This window comes from Palaemon carinicauda, chromosome 13 (genome assembly GCF_036898095.1).
Source record: "Palaemon carinicauda isolate YSFRI2023 chromosome 13, ASM3689809v2, whole genome shotgun sequence".
NCBI lineage: Eukaryota > Metazoa > Arthropoda > Malacostraca > Decapoda > Palaemonidae > Palaemon > Palaemon carinicauda.
The window spans coordinates 135,165,760-135,187,553 of record NC_090737.1 but is presented as its reverse complement, the minus strand read 5'-3'; the positions used below and the strand labels follow the sequence as shown (position 1 = coordinate 135,187,553).

Genomic DNA, 21,794 nt, shown 5'->3' with positions numbered 1-21,794 from the left:
AATTTTAGGGCCGATATCATTTACGTATCGTTATGGCTGCCGACCTTCGTTACTAGGCGGCAATGTTATCTTTAGCCATCAGGTGTGTCTTTTGTGATTTAATAATTATGTTGCATGCCTTGCCCAAAATTCTATGTGTTTATTCATCTAATTTTTAACGCTATTATTATTATAATGAATATTTGTGCCATTACTCCGTTTGATCTGTCTGGTTGGGGATCGTCAGTTGGTAGCCCTGCTGCCCCGTATCACGTGATCCTCCCCCACGCTCCCCCTCTCGCTAGGTGGGCGACTAGGCTTCTCCCCCCTCCACTAGGGGACCGTTGCCTTCCCTCCTTTTAGAGGGGGTAGTTCAGTGTTTATGGACCTTGTCCTCAGGGTGTCCCGGCGGGTTCGTCTCTGTCTAGTCTGGTTGGCCACCGGTCAACAGAGTTGGATCCCGGTGCACCCTATTTTATATTCACTTTTCATTCTGGCTTAAGTTATACGAAACCCTCCGGGTTCAGTGGCGGTTCTTAGCTACAGTTCCGCCCCCCCTATTATTTTATAACATTTCCTATGATAATATATGATGATTATATATGACAGTTCACTACCGCGGAGTCCCTAAATGAATTGGTATTGGATATACTTTTATTTCCCGGCCCAGGGCCTACCCCGCCCCGGGAAATCAGACACCATATGTCTTAATTCCTTGTTATTGCATCCTTTTTTATGCTCCCGGCTCGACCGGATTGGATTGCTATACTTTTGTTTCAAGTTAGACTTATGTTTAGGCCCGGGTCCTCAGGTCCCGCCCCTACGTAAGAATATTACAGTTAGGTTCTAACCTTGTGTTAGACCTATGTTAGGCCCGGGTCCTCCGGACCCGCCCCTACCTAAGAACATTACAGTTAAGCTCTAATCTTGTGTTAGACCTATGTTAGGCCCGGGTCCTCCGGACCCGCCCCTACTTAAAGAATATTACAGTTAGGCTCTATTCTTGTGTTAGACCTATGTTAGGCCCGGGTCCTCCGGACCCGCCCCTACTTATGGGAATTACAGTTTCTCATATACTATTCTTTTTATAGATGGTGCATTGTCTGACGCCGGCCTGTGCAGCTGTTCTGCACCAGCCTTGTGGCCACTCCGTCTGCCGATCTCACGCCCCTGGTGGGGTTCAACTGGAAGACGTTGTGGTATGGCACCCGGATAACTGTGTGATTAGCTTCGACCTCATCACCACCCTCGGATCTGACTCGGTGAGTCCCGTTGGCTATGTTGCCTTCTTATTTATTTTACTATTAGTAAGATATCTATGGTCTTGAAGGACCATTGGGAGTTTTCCCTTTTATAATTCCCACTATTATTTCAGGCATCCCCGGAACAAAAGTCTGCGGCTCGGGCCACACTGAAGGTGTGGGTTGGTGGGTTTGCCCGGAATGTAAAGTCTAAGCGACCGTACGTCCTATCTGAGGACTACTGCACCATGATATACCTCAACGCCAAGTCTTCAGCTGCTGTGGCTAGGCATGTGGCAGCTCCCATCATTGCCCACATTGATGCCACTATAACGGGTCTCATCGACCCAGAGCAAGATCCATCGGACGCCCCCGGAGGTCTGGAGGACAATGTTGCCTCCATGAACCTGGACGTCGAACCGATGTTACTAGACGAGCCGGATACAGGTAGGGTGGTAAGTGAGGCAGGTGTGTCCGGCGCTGAGATTCCTATCCTCAGCCCCGCTCTTTCTTCTTCTTCTGATCGCTCTTCTTTTCATGGATTTTCTGGGGACCGTGATTCGTCTCAACGATCATACCCGGTCCCCCCTAAGGATAAGTCTACTTCAAGAACCTTACCCAAAGCTCGCAAGCCTCACAAGACTTCTCATGGCTCTAAACAAAGTACGACCCTGTCATCAAAGGCCTCTGGTTCCTCCTCTAAGTCTCACGACCCGGGAGTTCATTCCGCCCCTCCTGCTGCTAGCCCGGGCCTTTCCGAATCAGCCATGCTTCGCATCGTGTCTGAGATGCAGGCAAAGTTGGTTTCGGAGATGCAGTCGAAGATGGACACGATGTTCTTTAACATCGGTCAGAGACTTGGGGCTTTAGAGCAAGGAGCTCCGGAGAGAGTCCAAAGCTCTCTCATCCCGGATGCCTCTAAGCTCCCGCCGTTTGCCAAGAACAACCCCTGGCGTATGGCTCTTCATTCTCCGTTCTCAGACGGAATGTTGACTTTGGAGGGCCTTGGCACTCGTCCTCTAGAGGACTTTGAATTCTTTCCTCCTGGTCTGGCATTTCCATTTCATGGTTATGCCAGGCTTACCGAGGAAGCTTTAGTTCGTTTAGACAAGGTCCCCAAAGAGACGGTCATCTTCCCGAAGGAGCAAGCCCAATCTGTTTGGGCTAGATTTTTGAACGACATCGGCTGCACTAACACCATGCTGACGCCTTATAAAAGCTCCTTTACGATGTTCTTGATGGACAAGAACACCTTGACTCCATGCGTCAATAAGGTGGCAGAGCTTGCCTTCCAATATGCTCTGGAGGAGAAGCCCTTGCCTCCCATCCGAGAGGTGGATCCAATCTCCCTCCTTCTTCCTTCAGGCATTGAGTGTTGGGACAACGTCCATACCACCTTTACCTCTGGCAAGCTTGCAGCAGACTGTGCCTCAGTTTTGTTTAGTGAGAGGCTTCCCCGTCTCCCGGAATCCCTCATTAAACAGGAATATGATTCCCGCCTACGTGTGGGCCGTACTCTAAACTTGGCCACATCCACGGAGTCGATAGCCTTGACTTACGATACGGAGAGTATTTTTAAGTCTCTCAACAAGGCTACGTTGCAGTCTCTATATTACGACTTGTATGACTTCGCTACTGCTAAACGCAGATGTCGCAAGCATGTCCTAGCTGAGGCGACGATTAGGCATGAACCTAATAAACTCATCCGGTCCTCCTGTTGGGGTTCAAATCTCTTCCCCGAGGATCTCGTAGAGGAAGTCTTGGCGGAGGCCACTAGGGTTAATCAGAGCCTTAAAGCCCGTTGGGGTTTGACCCCTAAACGCAAATATGACCCCGCAAATTATCAAGCCCGGGGTAGGAAGAAGCTTAGACCATATACCTCCACCCAGTTCAGGCAACAGCAGAGTGGTTCATCCAACTTCCGGCTGCCTCTTCCTCCATCTTCTGTTGTCCCTGCACAGCCTTCCACCTCTCAGGCTCCTTCGGATGACTATGTCACCGTTCTGCTACCTAAGAGCCAGCTTTCTGGTGCCTCCGCCACTTCCCCTGCCTTTAACCAGTCTTACGAGGCTCATAGCTCTTCTCAGAGTTATGGTAGAGGTAGAGGCTACCACCGTGGCTCTAACCAGAACAAAGGTAGGGGAAGAGCCTTTCGCAGAGGAAAGAACTTCCGAGGCGGACGTGGAGGCAACTCCTCAAACCAATACTGAGGTGCAGCAGGTAGGGGGGAGGCTTTATGCCTTCCGCAACAAATGGAGGTTCAGTCCCTGGGCGTTCAGTATCATCTCCAAGGGACTGGGGTGGAGTTGGATTCAAGGACCTCCTCCTCCGAACAAATTTCGTCAACATTCCACTCCGGACCTGGTCGAATTTGTCCAGGATCTTTTACAAAAGAACGCCATACAAGAAACGAAACATCTGAAGTTTCAAGGTCGGCTGTTCAGTGTCCCGAAGAAGGATTCAGACAAGAGAAGAGTGATTCTAGACCTATCCCTTCTCAACTTGTCCATTCAATGCGACAAGTTTCGAATGCTTACCGTCTCGCAGGTGCGGACCTTACTTCCCCGTGGGGCCGTCACCACCTCTATCGATCTTACAGACGCCTATTATCACGTCCCAATAGCGAGACACTTCCGTCCGTACCTAGGTTTTCGCTTAGGGGACAAAAGTTACTCCTTCAAGGTGATGCCTTTCGGGCTCAACATCGCCCCAAGGATTTTCACAAAGTTAGCAGAAGTCGCTGTTCAGGAACTCAGGAATCAAGGGATTCAAGTAGTAGCCTATCTGGACGACTGGCTCATTTGGTCAGACACCTCCCAAAATTGCCTAAAAGCCACTCACAAAGTCATCCATTATCTTCAATCTCTAGGCTTCCAGATCAACTTCAAGAAGTCCCGTCTTCTTCCAAAATCGAAGTTCCAATGGCTCGGCCTGCAATGGAATCTTATTTCTCATACTTTGTGTCTTCCCAGACCAAAGAGGTTAGAGATTGCACGGAACACCAAACGCTTTCTCAAAGACAAAGTAAGTTCCAGACGACTCCAAGAGAGGATTCTGGGGTCCCTTCAGTTTGCCTCAGTGACGGATCTTCTTCTGAAGGCAAAATTGAAAGATATCAATCGTGTCTGGCGTTCGAGGGCGAACCGGAAGCTCCGGGACAAGAAAGTCCGCCTTCCTCCCATTCTACGGGAAAGACTTCTTCCTTGGACAAGAGCAAACAATCTGTCAAAGTCAGTTCCCCTTCGATTTCCGCCTCCGAAATTAATCATTCACACGGACGCATCCTTATCAGGTTGGGGCGGCTATTCTCAGCTCAAGAAAGTTCAAGGTCTTTGGACTCCCTTGTTCCGCCAATTTCACATCAATGTGCTAGAGGCCATGGCAGTTCTTCTAACCCTGAAACGTTTCGCTCTTCCCAAGAAACAACACCTTCGTCTGGTCCTCGACAGCGAAGTGGTGGTCCGCTGCCTCAACAGAGGCGGGTCAAAGTCAGGGCCTCTGAACCATGTTCTAGTAGCCATATTCTCCCTAGCAGCCTTGAACCGTTGGCATCTTTCAGCTGTCCACCTGGCGGGAGTCCGGAATGTAGTGGCAGACGCCCTGTCCCGGACCTCCCCTCTAGAATCGGAATGGTCACTCGATCTAAAGTCATTTCGGTGGATTCTCTCTCAGGTTCCCGGTCTCCAAGTGGATCTCTTCGCCACGGAATCCAACCACAAATTGAGAGTATATGTGGCTCCCAATCTAGATCCTCAGGCTTACGCCACAGACGCTATGTCACAGAATTGGGACACCTGGGAAAAGATTTATCTCTTTCCCCCGGTGAATCTTTTGCTGAAAGTTCTAGACAAACTGAGATCCTTCAAGGGACAAGTAGCCTTGGTCGCACCCAACTGGCCCAAGAGCAACTGGTATCCTCTCCTGCGAGAGTTGAGACTATACCCTCACCCGATACCCAATCCGGTTCTGTCTCAGATAGTACAAACACGCGTTGTGTACGCTTTCTCAAACATTCAGAGCGCCCTAACTTCATGGACTTTATGAAGTTTGCGGCTATGCATGGTGCCAATATTGATCCTCAAAACACCTTGTTCCTAGAATCGGATAAACGGGATTCCACCATCCGCCAGTATGACTCTGCAGTTAAAAAGTTGGCAAAATTTTTAATAGACTCAGACGTGAACTGTATGAACTTGAACCTTACAGTCACTTTCTTTAGATCCTTATTAGAATCAGGTCTGGCAGCCAATACTATCACCACTATTAAATCGGCTCTGAAAAAGATCTTCCTAGTGGGTTTTAACATAGACTTAACCGACTCTTTGTTAGCTTCAATTCCGAAAGCTTGTGCCAGACTGAAACCGGTTACTCGTCCTACCCCGGTGACCTGGTTCCTTAATGACGTACTCAAATTGGCTTCTGATACCATTAACAGTTCTTGTGACTACATGCCCCTTCTCAGGAAAACACTTTTCCTGGTGAGCTTGGCTTCCGGGGCAAGAATTTCTGAATTGGCAGCCTTGTCGAGAGACCCGGGTCATATTGACTTTCTGCCTTCGGGAGAAGTCCTTCTTTCTCCTAACAAATTCTTTTTGGCTAAGAACGAAGACCCTCAAAACAGATGGTCCTCCTGGAAAATTGTTCCCCTCACGCAAGATCCGTCTTTGTGCCCTGTTACTACTCTTAGGTCTTATTTATCCCGGACCTCCTCTAACTCCTCGGGGCCTCTATTCGTTAGAGAACAAGGCGGTACCATTACTATTAAAGGGATCAGGCAACAAATTTTGTATTTTATTAAACAAGCTAACCCTGACTCTTTTCCTCTTGCACATGATATCAGGGCGGTGGCTACCTCGGTGAACTTCTTTCACCACATGAATTTTACAGACCTTTCCAGGTTAAATCACCGTCAGTGTTCAAGAAACACTACCTTAAACATTTGGAAGCCCTAAAATTTTCTACAGTAGCCGCAGGGAGCGTAGTTACTCCCAGGTAATTCACAGGTTAATGCCTTGTCTCTTTATCTCTCCCTCTTACCTGCCTCATTTATACCCTATTGTATTCGTTGGTCTCGCACCTGAATACTGTTATTATATTTGTAAATCTTTATATATTCCTGAGTATCTGTATATTATCACTCACGGCATTATTATACCTACCTTATTGGATTTATGTTCATATTTAAGATACCCTTATAATTGTTTTTTGGTACTCATCTCTGATTAAAAGCATCCTGTATTTCCCTTACGCTTATGTTTTTTCCTTTATTTTGCAAGTTTGGTGACATTTTCTCTTGTATAGATTCACTGGGCGGCACAGGTTCGAGCCCAGAAAAGGGATTTTGACGTAGGAAAAATCTATTTCTGGGCGAAGGACCTGTGCCGCCCAGTGAACCCTCCCAGCTCCTGTCCCTTGGAGTCCCCAAACTTTGGGTGCTAAGGAGTTGGGTTCTGAGCGGATGCATTGTTAGTAGTACCGAGTGAGGTTGAACGGCTCTCCTCTATTGGGGTTTCTGTCGTGGATAAATCTAAATAGTGCGGGACCTCTGGACTATACGCCCAATTTTATACCGACACCAATAGGTGAGCGAGCTAGTTAACCTAGCACTCCTTTACATTTTTTCTCTGGTATATTTAGCAGTAAATTACGTAAGAATAAGTGCTAAATGGAGCTTATTCACTGGGCGGCACAGGTCCTTCGCCCAGAAATAGATTTTTCCTACGTCAAAATCCCTTAATTGATGGTAAGATATAACTCCTCTCAATCACTGTTCTGCTTCTATCTAAATAGAAATTTAACACTCAATTCACTTTACCAACTTGGCATTTTGGCTTAACCTAATTAAAGTAAGAAAAGCTTTCTGAAATGACAAATATGTAGTGCTCACAGCACACTTGTCATTCAATTATTTTTATATTTGAAGATTTCCATGCTCTTTTTACATTTCTCGTCACACTGAACATACATGCAGGAGATATTTAAGGAACAAATTCTGATTTAATACAAGTCACTTAGAAAATGGGTTAATGCATTCTTATGCAGTACAGTATTTACAAATTAGTAGCATTTCTCATAGCAAAAGTTAGAAATTTAATTCTGTGAATCTAAATTGGATTACAGAACAATGGCTATGACCAGATTTAGAAAAATGATAACGTTTAAACAAGCAAAAATATTATTACCTTCCTATTTGTTGAGCAAGAAGCTTAGCTCGAGATTTCGTCTCGGCAGACGAGTTTTCCGTAGCCATATACACGGTGTGAAAAAGCCTGTTACAAAGTTCTCTTGGGTCTCTTGGAACATAGTCTCCTTGGGCCACAACACGTCTCACGTCATCCAACACCTAAAAAATATTCATATTCTAAGAGCAAAGTCTTAATACAGTACCTTACATAATACTGTAATCTTAATGTTCTGTGGAAAAAAAAATCTTTACTTTATGAATCTTAAAATGCTATTGAAAAACATTAGTTAAACAACTTATTAGACAAATAATTAGTAGCCACTAAATGCTTCCTGAGTTACTTGTTAGTACAACGACCTTGTGTGATCACACTTGTTACGCTCTTCACATTATGCAAAAACCATGATACTGTACTGGAATACTGTACTGTATCACAATTTTTCCAAGTTGATTTGTATTTTGCTTAACTATACAAACCTGACTCCTTTATTAGGAGTATGACTCCAGAGAAACAGGAATGGTCATTAAAACTTCTAATGATTTACAAATAAACACAGTTGCCCGTTAGGCGAGGGGTTGGCCACGCCCACCCAAGAGATGGAGTAACCCTCACTTTGACCTTTAACTTGGGCCTTGCGAGGTTGCTGGGGTGGGTAGCATAACTTGAGAGACTTGGGTTTGTCTTACTAGAAAGCATACGTAAATACAACAAACACATATAAACAAACAAACCACCATCCTTTAATAGGAGACTTATCCTTAGGAGGGAGGACGTCTTTATAACCAAACTGGCAGGTTACTAAACAGGAAATACCAAAACACTTCGGTCCTAAAGAGTGAAAGTGACAACTCTTGTCAACCTCCTAACTACCTGAGCATGAAGATGCTATAGGCATTAGGTTAGGTTAATGCCAGGAGACAAGTGATGGGTTACAGAAGAACCTATATCCGAAATGATATATATTCTGAATGTGTATGCGTATCATGAGAAATAGTTTTGCATGCATTACCTCCATCCTCCCATTTCATCTGGGAGATTATAGGAGATACTTACCGGGTAAATACAAAATTTGTCTGCAAAGAGAAGTACTTGGTTGTGATGCTTACCTACATCAGCGTCCAGTCCAGCATATAAAGGGATGACTGCTGAACCTCAAGGAGAGAAAGATGTGAGAAGAGGAGAAAGGCCAGATATTCTACTTTTCCTTCAAGGATTATGTCGTAACTGCAATCTCGGACGAGGTGATTTTCATTTCATGAGGGAGCCAGGTTCACGACATAATTTGTTGAATAGCTACTGCAGGACCAAGGATAGGGATATCCTGGAACCTGTAGGTAAATTCCAGTAGGTACTGGGCTTCGAAGGTGGTCTGTCGTACCTCACACCCTTCATCAGGACTAACTCCACTGAAGGTTGGGGCAGATCCAATATCCCTGACTTTAAGCGCTCGAGCTGCAATGCTCCTTCTATCCTCTTCTTGAATCAGCACTAATGATGCACTAGTCAGAAGAAACAAAGTTCTATGCTCTTTCACAGTCTTGACTTCAAGACTTGTAAAGAAGAGAAAGGCTTGACTTTAGATTCATGTAAGGTTAAAATCTGGATCTTGGACATAAACTCGGGATCAAGAGAGGAAGGCCTTCCTCCATTAGCGAATGGCTTGTAACATAAAATCACAAGCCTATTCTCAGAGCCAAAGCCAATGCTCGTGAGTAGACTTGAAGTAAGGTGCTAACTGATGCCCACTCTAAGCTCATGCAGAGTCTACTAGAGGAGCCTGAAAACTCATATGACATCGCAAAAGGGGCTCGAGTTCCTGAAGAGGGAAGACAGTTTAGAGATACTTCTAAGCCTCGGCCGATCCCTCATAAGGGAAGGGTCCGAGCTCTTCAGTCTGAGAACTAGTTAAAAGCTGAGTGACAACCATTTACCAAAAGGATCGAGAGGAGCTCGCTTGATGGAGGATGGAGAAGAGAACTGGAAATCACTGCCCAGACCAGAGAAATAATTCTTCTACGAAGCTACAGCAGAAGAGGATTATCAGCAAATCCAGAGATGACTGGAGTGTAGCACATGGGAGCTGTCAGGGTATCCTGAGACCGATGTCATCAACAGATTGTTAAGAAGCAATCTATTAGGTAGATGGGTAGAAGTCTAAAGCCTCCAGAAGAAATGGTAGGTTGAAAGCAGTCGTGAATACTGCCAACATTCCGGGAACTGAAAAGCAGTTTACTAGATGCTCTTCAACTCAAGAGATGTATATTAGAAGCTCTGGATTAGCCAGGAGGTGAACGGGTCAATTGATGGTGATTCCCAAAGAGAAAGAATCCTTTATAGCACAGATGAATTTGGGGACCCCTATGGTCCTACTCCATGCCCCTCGTGACTAAGCATGTCATCTAGTGCATTCCTATTGTTTAGAGTTAACTTTGTTAACAGACAATCCTGTGGAGAACAAGCACGAAGAGACTTCTTACAGGGAAAGAATATGATGGGAACGTTCAAATGAAGACAAAACGGGTGAAATGCAGTTTACGCAGGGAAGACATTGTAGTTCGAACAGGGGATGAGAATGATCATATATTCCTCTTCCACAGGTATCATGTACTGGAAAATCTGGAACAAAGCAAATGACAGAAGTTCTGTGACTCAAATGATACTGAAGAACAGGTGTGAAAACCTGAACCGCATATTGAAATGTACATATTCTCATGGAAGGAAACATTCCTGCTTACTAGGATCGTTCCCACGAGTAGATACCTTCCATGTACATACTGTTCGGGGGGAGAACGGTCAAAGGATTCCTCATCACTCGACTGAGCGAGTTGAGAAAAACCAATCATAGAGTGAATGATCACACTGAGACCGCTTGAGTAGCGATGGACCATTTGTACACTGGAGGTATTCTGAAACATAACGCGTGAACCCTTTGCACTTGGTGCAGATTGTGAGCATGGCTGATTGTGTACATGGTCGGGTTTGTTGAGGATCGCGTTCATAAAACTTATGCATACGAATGATCGTGGTTGTACACAATAGGGTGTGTGGTTGTGGATGATAGCGAGCATGGATGATCATGTTCATGAAGCTGGTATGCACAGATAATTGTGTTTGGGAAGATTGTATGCGTGAAAGATCGAGCGCATAGAATCTCTTACTCATGGATGACAAGTCTCTTGAGGTGGTCGTGCAACCGATGATAAATGTCAAATATTAATATCATGTTGTGCAAAATTAGTCATTCATTTTAGTTATGCCTTTAGTAATTTGCTGTTAACCGTTTTCTTTTAGTAGTTTTCTAAGTTGGCGTTCCAAAATTATTTCGCTCACAGTCTCTTGTATTTATTTCTATATATTTTAATGATTTGATCCTTAATTAATTGCTAAATAGTATACACAAATTATAAGACATTATTCTTAGTTTATTTAAGATCAGTGAACGTTATTTCCTCTGATGATTTTAAATGTTATTGTTTATAAAGTTTGTGGTTTTTGGAGAGGGAATAAAAGAGAAGAAGAAGGAGCCGCGTCTGATTCAACCCTTAAAAGTTAATGTCTATACCTTTAGTGATTCTAGTAATGTCCCCATAGTGGTCATTTGGTGCCCAGACCCGGGATTAGAACTATTAGTACCCGGTAAGAACTATCGATAACTCTTTAGAAACTGCACCCAGTGATATAGTTAGAATGGAGCAGTTACATAGGGCAAAGGCAGCGGCTGAGGGCTGGGTGACTAGAGTTAGTAATAGAATAGAGGACCTACTAGTACGAGACCCACCTCCTACCTCAAGCGATTTAGTAGAAGCTCTAGAAGAGATGGATAAAAGACTCTTTAAACTAGAAGAAGTGCAGGATAAATTAGAAATACTACTTGAACCTGAGGAATTAGAAAATTACTTGGAACAAGCAGATCGTGCACGGCTTAGGGCTAGGCAGACTAGGCTGAGATGTGCAAATAGGCTTAAAGATATTTCGGCAGCAGGTATCAGTGATGACGACCGTGGAAGTTCTGCAAGTACAGCATCCATTCATGCAAGGCTGCCAAAACTAGAATTACCAAGATTTGATGGCGAAAGAACCCAATGGCAGAGTTTCTGGGACCAGTTTTCGTCCCACATAGACAACACAGAGTTACCAGTCATTAGTAAGTTGACCTACTTGCTATCCCTGTTAGACGGTCCTGCCAAGGATGTGGTGCAAGGCGTGCCACACACCAGTGCCAGCTATAGAACAGTTGTCGACTTACTCAACGAAAGATTTGGCAAGTCTGTGTGCATTATTCATGCTCATGTCCAAGCTCTTCTTTCCCTTCAAGTACCTGTCAACCAAGGTAAGAGCTACACAAAACAACTTTGGAGACTTCGGGATGAAGTCATAAAGTGTACAAGAAGCTTAGATGCCCTTGGAGTAACAGGCAAGCAGTGTGAGGTTCTCCTAACCCCTATAATTGTGTCTCGGCTTCCAATGGAGTTGAGGCTACAATGGTCAAGAGAGTGTAGTGGCCATGAAAGTGATCTTGAATGGTTGTTAGAGTGGCTTAAAAGGGAAATAGAAGTGCTCGAAAGAAGTGAGATGTACAGAAAAAATATCCCAGCTTCTGGGCCTCATGGTAGAAATGAGGAAAGAAAGAATATTAATAGTAAAGATGGCAGAGATAATTTGTATACAATCTCTGCCTTACATGCGGCTTCTCAAAGTGAAGGTTCAAATTGTGTTTTTTGTATGAAGCTAAACCATAAATCTGAAAGGTGTCACAAGTTTTTAGCATTGGATGGGCAGGAGAGGAAGAAGGAGACATGTCTGATTCAACCCTTAAAAGTTACTGTCTATACCTTTAGTGATTCTAGTAATGTCCCCATAGTGGTCAATAACAATTTTGCAAGGAAAGCACCATAATAGCACAACCAGGTGATGCATCCTTATCACTTTTCCAGGGAAAGAAGAGCAGAGACCTTTCCTTCACACTCGGTCTGCAGCAGATTGTTCCTCCAACAGAGCACCAGCAAGGTCTAAAGTTATACAATTCCTTAGTTCATATCGTCAGTGTCATTGTAAGGCCATAGTCACACGAGGGATGGAATAACAACGGACATGCCACCCAACAGGAACAAGTATGTTGGATATTGGCAGGTAACACAGATAACTGTCTCACGATTACAATTATCAGGTAACGTCTCTGCCTGGTGTTTGCCAGTCGGGGGTTCGAGTCCCGCTCATTCTCATTAGTGCCATTAGTGTCTGCAACTTTACCATCCTTGTAAGCTGAGATTAGGGGGTTTGGGGGAGCCAATAGGTCTATCTGTTGAGTCATCAGCAGCCATTGCCAGGCCCTCCCTAGTCCTAGCTTGAGTGGAGAGGGGGTTGGGCGCTGATCATATGATAAATGGTCAGTCTCTAGAGCATTGTCCTGCTTGATAGGGCAACGTCACTGTCCCATGCCTCTGCCGTTCATGAGCGGCCTTTAAACCTTATCGATGAATTTCCATTAATATCCCCCTAAACACGACTGTCTGCCAGATGAGGATGACGAGAAGTACGTCTACTGCCCGGCGACCAATCAAAGTGAGGGTTTCTCCACCAGTTGGGCGTGCCTACCCGCCACCTGATAGGCAACTATGTTTATCTTGTTAAAAGTTTAAACAGCCGTTCTACCTTCACTGAAGTCAAACTCTTATAAAACAACAATTGTTTGTATTTGCGTAGGAAAAAAAAAGATACCAGGATGTAGATATTCAGTGACAACTAGTAGATTTCTGAAAAAAAAATCTACCGATAGACCTACAGAATAATTTCTTGTATGAAAGCTTAATCATAAAACTGAAAACAGAAAATGCAAAAATGGAAGATGAAACAAAGGATGATGAAGGAAGTTTTCACTAAACTCAATTAAAGAATTGAATGAGAAAAAATTAGATATACAGGCATAAACATATCTTCTAGATCAATAGTCGAAAAATAAAAAATAAAATTTCTAGAGCCTTATATTACCAAGTTTGACAAAACTGCTAGTTTCTCTACCTAAAGATATGGAAAAGTAAAAATAAAGATATAATACTTCCAAGTTGATTAAAGATCCCTCTAAACAATTAAGTCTTACTATGCAATTATGAACTTGCTACCAACTCCTCTAAAGGAATTCTGTTTTAGCAAAATTTATGTTTTTTCAAAAACCTGAAATACGAATATATCTTACACTGGAGTAAAATATCTAATTGGAAAGGGACCTCTGGTAGTGGTATCACTCGCCCCAGTTTTAATACCAACACCCCTTAGGGGTGAGCGAGCTGGGTATATTCCTGGCATTCCATACAACTTTTTTCTCTGGTATATTTAGCAGAATTTATACCTTTGAAATGGTGCTTTAAGGAGCATTTCCCGGAGCGACACAGGTTGAGCCCAGAAATAGATTTTTCCTTCGTCAAAATCCCTTATATAATATTACAAGTAATATGAATTTGTAACAACACTCTTCATGATAGCATGTACAAAATATCACTTCATATTACCTCCAATAAATCTATAAGTAAATTCTGGAACTCGAGAAACCTCATATCCTTCACTCGGTCTACCAATAATAGTCACTGCTAGAAAAAAAATTCATAAATACCTTTTCTTCACCATTTGCAACTGCTTTAACAATCAGGTGGCACATTGAGAAGACTATTGTGGCCGTTGAAGAGGAATCAACACCACCAGACAAAGGTAACAGAAAACCACCCTGACCAGATCGTCTCAAATAATCCCACAGCCAACATGCTGGACCATACAGTATTTCCTCTTCTGGGGTTGGGCACTTGTATTCAATAGGAACGCATGTAGGTAAGAAAAAGTCTTCGTCATCCGAGAGAGCAAAATTCACCTGCAAAGATATTGTTTATGTGATACCAAAAATAAGGCAAGTGGTTCTTATTGTTCTTCTCTTGTTAACAAGGAAGTCAGAAAGGCACAATAAAATATATTCAATAAAAATCATATCTCCATATAATTCTAATTTGCTTCTACTAAAGAATACTAAATATCCGATTAATTGTCCTTCTAGAATACATAATACAAGGCAAGACATGTTATGTACTATAACAGGATACGAAAAAAATTCAATACAGTACTGAGTTTTATAGCATAAACCTACTTTCTCATACAAACTCATGACTCATACACCCACATTTTTTTTGTTGAATTCCCCAGATTCAACAGTCTTTTTCCTAACAGACACAAGGAAAATAAGAAAGGCAATGTATTCACCCCCTCAAATGGCACGATACAGGGAAGTAAGATCAGCGTGATGGGAGGACTGCATATAATGTATATACACAAATACCCAGGGATTCTAAGATCAATAATATATAGTAATCTTATAGTTACGAATTACCTATCAAAACAACTCTAAACTTTACATAGAAAAAAAAAATTACAATCTAAACAGTCAGAAAATTAACATAAAAAAAATGAAAAGCAAGCACAGTCAAATGTAAACTAAGTGTGCTGCTTTATTGCAAATTCTCCATTCTCCTTTTCTTCAATTGCACAAAAAGTTGGCATATTGAGAAAGACTTTTAAGATATTTGGTGAAGAAATGTTTTAATTATTTGATGCGACCATGATTTGAGTATTGTACTTATGTTTGGCTATAGCTGACAACTCTCATCTTAGATTGTTGATTGAAAATATTTCAGAAAAAGCAATCCTAGCAAACCTGAACGCGTGGGTAAGATGGGCTGTGCGCTGCCCGATGACATCTGCTTCTGAAACTCGTCCGATAACTGCGAATACTTTCCAGGTCGATAGCAGCCGTTATGATTTCAACCTCTGCTAGACTGTAAGGAGTTGACCGAGCTACAATCGATCCGTTGAGGCCTATCATGGTGTCTCCAGAAAAATATATACGATCACCTAAAAATAAAATAACTTATTCAAAATACAGTAGAGTACTTTTATCTCCACAAACACACATGAAATTATGTTTGGTCCTTGCATTAAGACTTCTGAAAACTAATATAGTTTCTTTCAAATAAAAACTTAAACAAGTACAGTAATTCAGTATGAATTAGGTTCTAACATGCTTATTCATCTTTGTTTTGAAATGAAACCTTTAGGATAATCACACGAAGTGGTCTCAGCAAAGATCTTTCAGTAATTTTATTCTTCTGGAAGAATTTTAAACGTTTAAAATGCTGTTCAAGCAAAGATCTGGCAGTAATTTTAATCTTCTGGTAGAGTATAAAAATGTTATTTTTATTAGTAAAATGACAAATTCGAAGATAATTTGTATTTTTCCTAACCATACAAACCTTAGCTATTTACAAAGGGTTATTACTTTTAGCGTAGCTGAAATGGCGAGCCATTAGAATTTAACGAGGGTGTATTACCCCCGCGCTAGTTAGCGGGGGGGTAGGGGAGTGGTAGCTAGCTACCCCTCCTCCCCCTCACACACAGGTGAATACTCACTTTCACTTAGAGGTAGGACTTGTCTTGGGGGACAGGGCTGGCGGGCAAATATGTGTAAATAGCTAAGGTTTGTATGGTTAGGAAAAATACAAATTATCTTCGAATTTGTCATTTGTTCCGTAACCGAAATACAAACCACGCTATTTACAAAGGGTGACTTATCCCTTAGGAAGGGTGGAAAGTCCCCAGCCATACTGGCTTTGGCTTTACCCGGGGACTCAGAATCCGAGTGAGTCGCACTCGAGAAAAGGAGTCCCTGCACCTCACAAGTTCCTTGCACCGCAAGGAACCATGTGGCCTACGTAAGCTTGTGTGTGAAGGAAGAAGTGTGACCCGTCCTAGGCAGTTGACCTGGAGTTCCAGAAGGAACTCTGGGTTAGGACGTTCCCAATACCACCTCGTCAGGGTATGGGGGACGCGACAGTATTGACTCAATACTCGGAACACAAGGAAGCATGGTTTACCTGCAGAGGTTCGAGGTCAGCTATGCAGAGACCAGGATGCTGCTTCCCCGTAGAGGGGATGATGAAGAAAGAAGTAAGGGCCAGACATACTTCTTTCGTTCATGCAGACTAAAACCTGATAACAATGCCCTCAACCTTCTGCTACCTGTCCAAAAAGGAGCCTGAGGTTAGACCAGCTGTTGTGTAGCCACCCCAGAGCGATAGAAAACGTATCGAGACTCCTGTGGGTCACGCCCTGCAGGAAGCGGGCTGCGAAGGTCATCAGACGCTTCCAGACTCCAGCTTGTAGCACCTGCGTCACAGAGTAGTATTACTCGAAGGCGAGGGACGTTGCGATGTATCCAACATCGTGCTGTAGGGCGACGTGACGGGGGAGGGTCTGAAGACAGGTCGAGATGAATGTCCTTGAGTCCGGGCTGAAGAGGTATACTGGTGACTCTCCCCCCATGTCCTCCTTGTGTTCCCAAATCGGCTGCAACTGAGGCCAAACTGCAGCTGTTCCCAGCGCTAACCTCTCGATTCCTGTACTGGCAAGAAAGAGAAGGTCTTGGGACATCAGACACAGAATGGAGACTCAAAATCTTGAATGAATCGGACCGAAGGGTCGGGACCCTCAGATTCTGAGTCTAGCCAACAACTCAGGAGCGAGCCTGAATGTTGCCTTCCCCTCTTCCTTAGAAAGGGGGGGAGTAGTAAGAGACCAAGAAGATTGCTTACACACTGGCCGTGGCAGAGTGAGCAGAAGACCCAAGGCGGAATACAATCCGAGGCCTGTCATAAAAGGGTCTTGAGAAGATCTCTTAAAGGACTAAAAGTCCGAGCCATGCTCCAAGTTGGAGGTCTTCCTCCGACTAGGGCAGGGACGATCGTAGCTTCGCATGAGCGAGGATAGATCCAGCGGGCAGGAAAAAGTTATTCCTTTAAGCCTGAAGGTCAGGGAAAGGCTGAGCGACAGGCTTCATTGCCAAGAGCGGAAAGGAGTTTCCTCCCGCCGAAAGGCAATAAGACCGTTATTGCTGGAGAAGAGGCCTCACGGGAAGAGGTATATCTCCCACGGCACCAACCACCTTAGACTCTTCACTTTGCCTGGGAGACCCCTGTGGATGACTATCGCAGATGACGCGACCTCCGTACCGCGACTGTAGCGGGTTGTCTCTTCTAGAGGAGGAAGCGTAGTGTCTCCAGGCATGAAGCCGAAGCGACGTCCCGGTTCGGGAGAGATGTCGCAGTGTGGTTGCTTGAGTAGTCTGCGCCGTGGGAGAAGCTCTCCCGGGAGTTCCGTCAGGGGAAGCAGAGGGTCCAGAAACCGTTCTGCGCATAGTCCCAGTGGAGCTCTCCCATTGAAAGGTTGACAGACAACCTGGTTTTGTTGAGACCCATTGTCCGCAGACAAAAAGGAGGGAAGACGCAGGCGTCGAAGTTGTCCCACCATCACCGGAATGCATCTTGCCAGAGTCTCGGGGTCTGAGACTGGGGGGAAAACTAGCGGAAGCTTGAGGTTCCAAGCTGTCGCGATCAGGTCCCCCAGACCAGCACTTGCTGGTTACCCAAGGTCAAAGACCCTTAGGTACACTCTCTCTATGAGGCTCTGCTCGGATAGTCTGAGAGAAACATTCCCCTGCCTGGAATGAGAGAGCCGATGGTGGAATTGAGAGAATCTCAATCATCCCGGTATCTCTACTGCAAGATGTGAAGGTGTGAAAATGCGTCCCCTGCTGGTTAGCATGAAGTCGACACGCAACGGGGCGACTTGGCAGGAGCGGTAGGATCTGAAGAGGGGCCAGACTAAGGCCCTTAAGCCTGCCTGAATGATGGAGAGGTATCCTTCAGGTCTTGACCATAGGCCTGGACCGGAACATGCCCCCCCCCCTTTCCTTTGACGAGTCCGAGAACCGCATCAAGAATGTGGGGAAAGGACGAGAATATCCACTACCATCAAGAGGCTCCATAGGTCAACACCCATTGCAGGTTTAATAGTTCCGCTGGTCCCATAGGGCCAGGAAGTCCGGTTAAACATTGCCTGAAGCCACCGGAACTTGGATCGCCCCACATGGAACTTATCCTGAGGCGACCGTTCGGACTATAAACGGGTCAATGAGGAAAGAAGAACTAGGAAACGTTCCAAGGTAGGGCTGAAAACTCTGCTTGACTGAGAACAGGTACTGCGACTCTCCTCAGTCTTGCCACAGTCAACCGAAAGGAAGGCTCGGAGGATGTGGTAACAGAATCTGGCGTCCCCAGGTGGTCACCCATCCAAGTACCGACGTTGCTTAACCTCGCTGGACGGACGAGAAGCGGGGTTTCCAACGTGGTAAGGCGGTTGACTCAATATCATGGCCAGATACTCCAGATGTTGAGGCAGAGGAAGAGAAGGCTCCAAGCAAAATACCATGAGCCCACACTCATGGTCAGCATTCGGAAGCTTTTCCCGGCGCTGAAGAAGGTCGAAACCCGAGCCTACCGGAGTTGACCAGCCCTCCAAACAGCAGAGGAGGCGGAAGTCTGCACCTGAGCGGCCAAGAGGAAGGCAGGGAGAGTTCTCTGGGGAAACAAATATGCTATGCCACGGCGGGATAGCCACACTGCATCATAAGCAGGAATACTTGCAGTTTAGGCTGAATTCGACGAGCACCCTGGAAGATGGATGGAATGGAAACTGAAAGTACCCGTCCTTCCGATCCAGGGTTAAAGGAGTCCTGTCGCCTCGTTACCAGTCTGATCGATTCTGCTGGTCTACGCTGGCCAAAGTTTGTTCGACAAACTTGATCAGGGCTGAGAGGTCGACTATGGACATCCCCTCTCAGATCCTTCCTTACAAGAAAGGATCGACTGAGGGGGCCGGGGGTGAAGCCGTCGATGATCCTAAGGAAGACCTTCGCCTAAGGTATGGATCATTCTGCCCAACCGGGCAACTCTGCTGATGCTATGGCATAGAGGTTCAGAGACACTGAATTCGCTGACAGAGACGGCAGGCGCGATATCCTTGGCTACTCACAGAGATTGTGCGGGAATGGGCATCGGGAAGCTGTCATTCGGATGAGTAACCTTAAGCATCCTCCCAGCGAAAAAACCTGCAATCCTAGAGTTCGTGAACTCCTTTTAGGACTATGCCCCCCCGGGGGAGTCTCCCGTGCCATCTGTTCCTGACAGGAGGAAACTGCAATTGGACACCTTGTCCCAGTTGTCGTAGCCGATAACTTAGGCCGACGTGGTTGAAAGAAAAGGGAGCTGGAGCCCTGCAGAGTCTGGAAGAAAGCGCCTTGGAGGAGTGAAACCGGAAGTCGATTTACTCCGCACAGCAGATGTTTAAGTCTCTGTCCTTGGGCAAAGACAAAACTCTTCTCAAGGATGGAAGGGTGTCTGAGGTCGTTGACCTCCACAGATGAGACACCCGAAGGAAGCCTTCAGTCAGTGCGTCCAGATGGTACAACATCGAGCTTGTCCGCAAGTAGATACTTAACGACGAAAGGCCAAGGTGCCTGAGCTCGAGAGGAGGAAAGTACCCTTGATCTTCCTGTAGCTTCCTTGAACCAAACCTCGGGCCGTAACCGAGGAGGGAAAGAACCTGGTAAGCTCCCAGAGGAAGAGGTAAGCAGTCACCCCTTGTCCGATGGAGAAATCTTCAACGGAAAGCCCCCCCGCCAAAAATCCTTCCAGGGCGGGAGAAGGAGAGAGTACTCGTGCAGGAGAGGGGACCCTCGAGACCGACCTCTTGGGAACCAACTTCGCCCTGGGGGAAGTCACCACGAAGTCCACTCCTCTCTTTCTCTTCAGCGTAGGAGAGACAGCCGCTGGTTTGTTACCCTGGCCGGTGAGTGCTGGTTTCATAACCCTCATTAACGCCCGTGCCAGCGGATCAAACCATGTCTGCTGCTCCAAGGACACAGAGTCCGAAATCCTCGCTAAGGTGAAAGGGATCGGGCGATCCTTTGGAGAGGACACGACGGTTCCTGCCTGAAAAGAAGGTGGGAAGAATGCTGTACTGACCTGTCTTCGTCCTGCACTACCAACCTGTGCTTGGATGGAGGTGATCCCGAGTGCCGCCTAGGAGCACGCGTCCCTGCTGCTACCACCGGCTGTGGAATTCGCCGCGAACTATGGTCGCGCGAGGGCGAACGGTCGCGCAAAGGCGAATGGTCGCGCGGGCGCACAGGCGAGTGGTCGCGCGGGCGCGCAGGCGAGCGGTCGCGAGGGCGCGCAGGCGAGCGATCGCGCGGGCGCGCAGGCGAGCGATCGCGCGGGCGCGCAGGCGAGCGATCGCGCGGGCGCGCAGGCGAATGGGCGTGACGGCGAGGGATCGTGCTGCCGCGTAGGTGAAGAAGATCGCTGGCGGTAAGCGATGGCGAGCAGCATGTGTAGGTGAATGATCGCGTGATAGGGTGCGATGGTGGACAGCATCCGCAAGAGGGCGAGCGTTCAGGGTTGTGCGATGAGGAGCAGCATGCGTAAGCGGGCAATCGTGCAGGGTTGTGCGATGGCGAGCAGCATGCGCAGGTGAATGATCGCGTGAAAGGGTGCGATGGTGATCAGCATCTGCAGGAGGGCGATCGTTCAGGGTTGTGCGATGAGGAGCAGCATGCGTAAGCGGGCAATCGTTCAGGGTTGTGCGATGGCGAGCAGCATGTGCAGGTGAATGATCGCGTGAAAGGGTGCGATGGTGATCAGCATCTGCAGGAGGGCGATCGTTCAGGGTTGTGCGATGAGGAGCAGCATGCGTAAGCGGGCAATCGTTCAGGGTTGTGCGATGGCGAGCAGCATGTGCAGGTGAATGATCGCGTGAAAGGGTGCGATGGTGATCAGCATCCGCAAGAGGGCGATCGTTCAGGGTTGTGCGATGAGGAGCAGCATGCGTAAGCGGGCAATCGTTCAGGGTTGTGCGATGGCGATCAGCATCCGCAGTTGAGGGTCGCGCGATGGCGATCAGCATCCGCAGTTGAGGGTCGCGCGATGGCGATCAGCATCCGCAGTTGAGGGTCGTGCGATGGCGATCAGCATCCGCAGTTGAGGGTCGCGCGATGGCGATCAGCATCCGCAGTTGAGGGTCGCGCGATGGCGATCAGCATCCGCAGTTGAGGGTCGCGCGATGGCGATCAGCATCCGCAGTTGAGGGTCGCGCGATGGCGATCAGCATCCGCAGTTGAGGGTCGCGCGATGGCGATCAGCATCCGCAGTTGAGGGTCGCGCGATGGCGATCAGCATCTGCAGTTGAGGGTCGCGCGATGGCGATCAGCATCCGCAGTTGAGCTAGTAGCTGGCGAACCATGTTCCTTCAGAAGTGTTGGAGAACGTTGGCGTGCCAGCTGTAACACACGTGGGCGATCCGGAGATCGCTGGCGAGCTGATGATCGCTGACGAGCTGACGATCGCTGGCGAGCTGATGATCGCTGACGAGCTGATGATCGCTGACGAGCTGATGATCGCTGACGAGCAGAAGGCTACGCGTGGAAGCCTGCGCAAAGAAGAGTCCTTGACCCCGACCT

General features: G+C 46.4%; 1 protein-coding gene across 2 annotated transcripts in view; it reads right to left on the bottom strand.

Annotated features, from left to right (window-relative positions):
* LOC137652470 (glutamine-dependent NAD(+) synthetase-like) overlaps window positions 1-21,794 on the bottom strand; it is a 63,223-nt gene that overhangs the window by 17,986 nt on the left and 23,443 nt on the right. For both annotated transcript variants that reach the window (XM_068385858.1, XM_068385859.1), the window contains exons 7-9: window positions 15,099-15,295; window positions 14,013-14,264; window positions 7,403-7,563 (exon numbers count right to left, since the gene is read on the bottom strand). In XM_068385858.1, coding sequence (XP_068241959.1) covers window positions 7,403-7,563; window positions 14,013-14,264; window positions 15,099-15,295 — 610 coding nt within the window. The remainder of the gene's footprint in view (window positions 1-7,402; window positions 7,564-14,012; window positions 14,265-15,098; window positions 15,296-21,794) is intronic.